The sequence below is a fragment of the Chinchilla lanigera genome, unplaced genomic scaffold, assembly GCF_000276665.1.
Source record: "Chinchilla lanigera isolate Chin_1 unplaced genomic scaffold, ChiLan1.0 scaffold00031, whole genome shotgun sequence".
In the NCBI taxonomy this organism is placed as follows: domain Eukaryota; kingdom Metazoa; phylum Chordata; class Mammalia; order Rodentia; family Chinchillidae; genus Chinchilla; species Chinchilla lanigera.
The window spans coordinates 12,407,063-12,414,529 of record NW_004955432.1 but is presented as its reverse complement, the minus strand read 5'-3'; the positions used below and the strand labels follow the sequence as shown (position 1 = coordinate 12,414,529).

Sequence of the window (7,467 nt, the reverse complement as noted above, 5' to 3'; positions counted from 1 at the left end):
AAGGTTCTTCCTTCCAACTTTACTCCAGCAATGAAAACAAGACCACAGCTTTTTCCTAGAAAAGAGTTGGACTATACACTATGTGTCACTTTTTCAGCTGTAGTCTGAGGGTTTCGCTACTAACTCACTTATCTTGGAAGCTGATGCAATCAGTACTCACTACTCAGCTGAAGTCTACAGAGAACACAGCAGTGTCCCTAAATGGTTCTTCAGGCTTTTCCTATGACTGCTCCTGCCACTGAGCTTTAGCTACTTCCCAGGTTCTCTCTGGAAGAGACTATATTACGCATCTGGTGTACTGACTTTTCCAGTTTCTACCCAAGGATTTGGCTTCTAACTTGCCAGTCTCTTGGAGCCAATAGGGCAGGTAATTACTAGTCTGTGGGAGTTTAAATGAGTATGTGAATACCTCCTGTGGCTCCAAGAATACTATGGCTAGAAAACCTGTCCCTCAAAAGTCAAGGGGAGAAAAAGACAAACAAAACAGAAGGAGTTCACAGTCATCAGATATGATTGACAATAAATGCTAAAAGAAGTCCTTCTAGATCAAATGGAAAAAAAAAATGCCAAAAGCAGCACAAGAGCAAAAGAAAGTATGAAATTCATTGGTACAGGTAAATGTATGAACAAAAACAGAAAACTGTTTTTCTAAAATGGTGGTGAGTAAATAGCTTTTAACGTAAGTATAAAACTAAAAACACAAGATCATTAAAGTTAGTATAACTAAATTATGTTAATAGTTGCAGAGTACAAACCGTTGTGAATTGTGATATCAATAGCACATACTATGGGAGAGGAGAGATAAAAGTGTGATTTTGTATGTAAGAGAAATTGTTTAAAGGAACTATTATAACTGTAAGATATTTTATGTATTTTATAGTAACCATAAAAAATGTTTGTGGAACTTGAACAAAAGAAAAAGTAACAAAACATAACAACACAAACAACAAAACTCAAAGGAAGACAGCAAGAGAGACTATAGAACTACAAGACAAACAGAAAACAGTTAATAAACTGAGAATATCACACTCTTTCTTGTCAATAACTATTTAAGTGCAAGTGGTTAAAACCAATATCCAAGAGATAGAGACTGGCTTGATGAATTTAAAAAACAAGATGTGAATGTATTGCCTCCATAAGAAATCTCCCTTTAAACTCAAAGACACTCATAGCCTGAAGGTGAAGGGGTAGAAAAAATACTCATGCAACCAGTAATGAAAATAAAGCAAGAATAGCTATGTCTATATCAGACAAAATAGACTTTAAGTCAAAAAAGTCTCTGGAGACAAAGAAAGTCACCACACATTGATAAATCACTATACATTGGAAGTCACTACAATTGAAGTTTCAGTTCAACAGGAAGATAAAACAATTGTAAGTATAAATACACTAAATGCCAGAGTATCTAAGTATCTAATATAAATATTGCCAGATCTGAATGGAGAAATTGGCAGCAGTGCAATAAATAATGGTAGATGTTAAGAATTTCACTTTCAAGATCAAGGTAAAAAATCATTAAAGAAACAGTGAACTTGGACAATATTATAGACTAAATGGACCTAACAAACATATATAGAAACACCTAGTTTACATCATTCACAAGTACACATAAAACCTTCTTCAGTATAGATGACATGTTATGCCACAAAACTCTTAATAAATTTAATAAGATCAAATCATACCAACATATATTATGACCACGACAGAATTAAACTAGAAGCCAGTAATAAAAAGAAAACTGGAAATTCACAAATACACAACATTAATCTAAATAAAATTACATTACAGTGTTGAGCAACCACTGAGTCAAAGAAAATAATCAAAAAAGATACAATACATTGAAAGATACAATAAATTGAAACTGACCAAGTATTAACAGAGGCAATGAAATAGCAAAAAGTATGTGACACTCTATTTCATATGTTCAAAAACATTAGTATAAACACAGGAGATACTAAAAAGATCCAAATTTAATGTCTATAAATAAAAGTTAAAGTGCATGACATTAGAGATTTACTTGGCAGGCTTCATGGCAGATCAGATATTGTAAAACAAAAGATTAAGGAACGGGAAAATGTATTAGTAGAAACTATCTAAAATAAGATTCAGACAGAAAAGAAAATATAAATGGGGTAAGTGAGCTGTGGAAAAACTACTCATATACATGTGGTTTGAACCCCCAGGAAAGAAAAGATGGAATGAAAAAAATTTGAAAAAAACATAGTTAGTTTCTGTATATTTGTTGAGAACTATAAACTTACAGATCCAAGAAACTGAAGGGCGCCTGCCTGGCATGCGCAAGGTCGTGAGTTCGGTTCCTGGTACCGGAGAAAAACCAAAAAAAAAAAAAGAAACTGAAGGAATTCAAAATACATGAAGAATGAACAAAAAGTATGACTAGAAACACCATAATTAAACTGCTGAAAATAAGTGTAAAATAGCACATAATAAAAGCACTCAGAAAATAAAACCATGTTTCCTACAAGGGATTAAAGATAGAGCTATAGCAGATTTTTGGTATAAAGGAATACAAGTGAAAATACATTGCAACATTTTTAAAGTGCTGAAAGAAAATGACTGTTAAAGGGAATTAATTGTATCCTCACTGAAAAACCATTTCAAAAACAAAGATGTAAAAAAAAAAAAGATGTAATAAAGAATTGTAAGAAATAAATTGTAAGAAATAAACTATAAGAAATAAATTATAAGAAATAAAAAGCTAAAAAAAATATAGACCAGATCTTTACTGCAAGAAGTTTAAAGGATTTCCATCAAGAGAAGCATACCAGGCAGAATTATGGATTTACATAAAGGAGGGAAGGACATCAGAAAAATGTACATTATGTTGATAAATGTTATTTTTGTTATCATTTAAATGTCAAAAATAATTGTTTAATTGAAAAGGCAATGCAGTGTAATATGTACTTATTACATATATAAAAGTAAAACTTATGATAAAATATCACAAAGGCCAAGAGGAGAGGATCATATATGTAAATACAATGTCTACTTCTACTTTAAGAAAACAGAAAAATAAATGCAACTTGAACACAAAATAAGCAGAAGAAAAGAATGAATTAATATCAGAATAGAAATAAATAGAAGACAGAAAAAACTTAATGAGGTAAAATGCTTATTCTTGGGGCTGGGGATTTAGCTCAGCGGCAAAGCGCCTGCCTGGCAAGCGCAAGGTCGTGAGTTCGGTTCCTGGTACCGGAGAAAAACAAAAACAAAACAAAAAAATGCTTATTCTTTGAAGAGATAAAACTGATAAACCTCTAAGGAGATAAACACAAACTTTATTAATATAAGGTAGGAAAGGTGATTATATGTATTGATTTTTCAGATACTAAAAAGATGATAAGTAAATATCAAACACAATTTTAGGTCAATAAATGTGCCAATGAAGATAAAATGGGCATATTACTTGAAAGATTCAAGACACCAAAGCTCACCCAGGAAAACATAATCTTAGTAGTACCTTTACTATGAAAGTTGTTTAATTCACATTTTTAAATATTCTCTGTGATAAAATTTCAAATCCAAATGATTTCATGGATGAATTTTATACTAACAAATATTTAAGCAATCATTAAAAATTAATATCATAACCAAACATATGATCCATAAAATAGCACATTTAAAGCTGTAATTTCCTGAATTTAAAATGGTTTGCTTTTTTAAGGACACTATTCAGAAAGTGAAAAACACAAGTCAACAATTGGAGAAAATATTTACAAATTTTAAATCAGATAAAGGACCATTTTTAGAATACATAAAGAATTCTCAAAACTCAATAGTAAGAAAATAATCCACCTGACTCAAAAACATTAAAAAGCAAAACATCTATGCAGGAATCTCATCAGAAAAGACATGAAGAAAGAAAATAAGCACATTAAGAGATAATTTGATAACATTAGTCATTAGGGAAATGCAAATAAAAAACCACAATAATGTACTAATAAACTTCTTTACTAAAGGTTAAGAATTTGATAATTTTTTGTACTTCCAAGTGTTGTCAAGAACAAGGTTCTCAGACACTGTAGGTACAAATGTATCATGATAAGAAAACTTGGAAAATTTCTTAAATAGTTAAACATACATCTGTCATGTGATTCAGCCATTCCACTTGGAAGTATTTTCTCCAAAGAAAAGAATGCATCGATCTATAAAAATATTTATACATGAATGTTCATAGCAATTTCATTTGTAATTGTCACAGTTTTAAAACAATCCAAATGTACAACAGAAAGTGAGTGGATAAACTAGGGCATATTCATACCATGGAATACTACTTGGGAATAAAAAGGGATGCACTAGTAATACATATTTGATATGAATGACTCGCCATTATTCTCAGTAAAAGAAGCCAGGCAAAATGTGATTTCACTTACATGACATTCTACAGAGGGACATGAGGACACTTTCACTCATGAATGCGTTCCCTATGCTGATAGTGATGATAACTTCATAGATGTGTGTGTCAAACCATTGATTTGAATAATTTAAATATCTGTCATTCATTTTATGTCCATTATACTCAACACACTTGTTAAATCAGGAGTCACAGAAAGCTACAGACACTACGGTCAATCCCAGGCCTCTGCCGAAGAAAAGGGAAGGAAGCTGTCTCTAGAAAAATCTTGTTGCTTATTTGAAGCATATTTTTATGAAGTTATGTATGTACCGTGGACGTAAGGACTATCAAAAAGAAAGATTTTAATGGAAGCAAATTTGAAATTGTGACATGACTTAATCTCTGCTTAAATATTCTCTGAACATTCCTTCCGAACTCTCTAAGCTACCCCCTGTGAGCAGAGTGCCATACCTCTCTTGCTCTCTCTGAGTTTATTCTGAAGTAAAATGTGACAGGTAAGGTGAAAGCCAGAGATTTGCCCTCTCCATACAGTAATCCATACAGTAATCCCTACAGTCAACAGTGAGATTTGCTTGGAAGAAACAGGATACAAATGGGAAACTTCCTTACTGGTGCACCCCAGCAAGTACCATTCAGCAATGTGGTGCTCCGTCTAAAAATCTGTTAGGTGTACAGAAGTTAGTCTGCCATTATCTTCCTTCTATTTTTTAATACAGTGATACATTGAAGAATTATACTCTGAACTTCTCCTCAACCATGTAGGGAGAGTGGGATTCTTAGATGGGCTTAGATTAGGGACCGGGCCCCTTTTAAGAGGTCTATGCATTTCCACAAGCAGCAGGCAGTGGAGCTGGCGGCCTGTGATTTTGACACCCACCCCTCTTTGTAGCTACATTGTCTCCCTTAAGCCCCTCTTTGAGTTACTTCTCAGAAAAAAACAGTTTCCTTCCCAAATTCTTCTGTCGGCCCACTTACTCTGGATGCTAGCAACAAGTTTAGTAACCAATCAGATGTCGACCCTTAACGGGGTGGAGACGGTACCCCTATCCCATAAAACAGGACCGCTGTCCCAGATTCAGTGGTGTCTCTGCTCTGAGCACCCTCACTCCTTCCCTGGGGTCCCTGGGGCGGCTCTATCCTGCTTCCTGCAATATCTACAATAAATGAACTTTTGCTTTGCACTGTCTCCTGACTCCTCGTCCTCTTCCTATGGCAGAGAGATAGGCCTGGTAAGGGTGAGTCTGGGGACCCCTAGACCCCACACCCACCGGAAGTAACAACCATAATGTACTATGAGTTCATTGTTTGCTTCAATTAAGCCAAATTTTTTTATTATTTACATAAAACAAATTGAGTGCTCGCTTCGGCAGCACATATATTAAATAAAACAAACTGAACTATAACATATAATAAACTATATAACTAAACAGTCTAAAATCTAATAATTAAAAAAAAAAAAGACCAGTGTGTGAGTTAGCTAAAGTATTAAGTAAAATATTTCCTTGGTTTAGCATTGTGAGTCAGCCAAGTAGCTTGCAAATAGAAAGGGACCCAGAAAAACGGCATTTAACCCAACGTGAAGGCAGTCCTTCAGCTGCCTTCCCCATCTACATCCATAGAAACCCAGAGATACATGTCTAGGAACCTCAGGAATTCCAACTAATGCTCACTGCAGATATATTAGGTTTGCATTTAGAAAGAAAAAAACCAATAGTTTCATAGAAGGCTGCAATAAAATTTACTTTTTATAGTAGAGATATCGGTAGTGTTCCAGTAAACATTTCATAACCTGCTTGGAAGTGGAGGGAACCAGAAAGCCCTATTTTGCAGTGGCCGTCAATTTCTGCATTGTAAATACGCCCACCATGGCTGATCACAAGTTGATTTATGGGAAGGAGAAGTTGGAAAATGTACAGCCAGATCTCCTGGGCTTGATGGTGAGCCGGGGCAAGCACTCCAGTGGAAACACAGCTAACTCAGATCTTACAAGAGAAGTAAATCAAGTTTCCAGAATATAGTTCTATGTTTTATGCTTTGCGGATGAATTTTCAACTCTGACAGTATCTTTTAACCTGCGACAATACATTTCCATCTGAAAACATTATCTTTAGGAGATACTACCTAACATCAAATATTTGAAGTATGGTCAAGAGGGAGGTCTTTTAAAAAGTTGCATTTTTTTTTAAACAGGAATCTCTCTAAACAAAATTTAATTTCAACTTAGAGCTTATTGTGACTTCCCCAAAGAATGAAAAGAAAAGGTGATGAACAAGACACAACATCTTAATACCAATCTTAGACAAAATTAACCCAGGGAAATTTGTTAGTAAAGGGAGAGAATGATTAGGATGAAGTCAAATGCATCTCTCATCACAGAACTTGTGTGACTTCCGACTAAGTAGAGTTGTCAGTTTGTGCTTGTATTTTTGTTCTGAGACAGGATAGCTTTGAAACTGTAGGAGTTAATCAGGGGACACCAAAAGCCATCTTTTTGCGGCGTTTTCCACAAAGAGAGACTTTCTCAAAGTTTTATAAGGAAAACTAACAGAAGGAAACAAGCTTTTCAAACTGGAAGTTAAACAAAAGGGGAGAAATCGAGAGCAGCAACAGCTCCAGCATTTCAACACAACTGTAGCAAAGAAATAATAATAGGAGTAGCAAAAGAGCAGACATATACCCAAGTTCTGAGTCTGACTGCAGCTGGAGCACTGAGGGGTCTGTGTCCCACTGCAGGGTCCTAATCGTGCAGCACAAAGGAAAAAGAACACAGAGAATTAACAAAAGGGGAGGGCAACAAACCAAACCAAACCATCATTCATCAAGGTAATGCATATACAGTACAATACATACACGGAACAGTACCATCCCCCCACCATTCCCAGAATTGGTGAATGACAAGAGAAAGTGAGAAGCCATCTTTCCCTCTGAACATCTGTTTGATAGGGGAAGTTATGGCTGTTTTCATGGCAGAGGGCCCGGAGTCAAATATTCGAACTCCAAGCATGTGCCCATCTTGCGCTTTGCTTTGGTTTGTACGGCTGTCTGATTGGCTTGAGCGTGCAAACTGCTGCATGTATCTCTGATACCTC

General features: G+C 35.0%; 1 protein-coding gene across 1 annotated transcript in view; it reads right to left on the bottom strand.

Moving 5' to 3' along the window:
• The window catches only part of Dync1i1 (dynein, cytoplasmic 1, intermediate chain 1), a gene marked incomplete at its 5' end in the record, with an annotated part of 273,910 nt that overhangs the window by 242,962 nt on the left and 23,481 nt on the right, over positions 1 to 7,467 (bottom strand). The window contains 1 exon segment of the mRNA XM_013516078.1: positions 7,056 to 7,115. Coding sequence (XP_013371532.1) covers positions 7,056 to 7,115 — 60 coding nt within the window.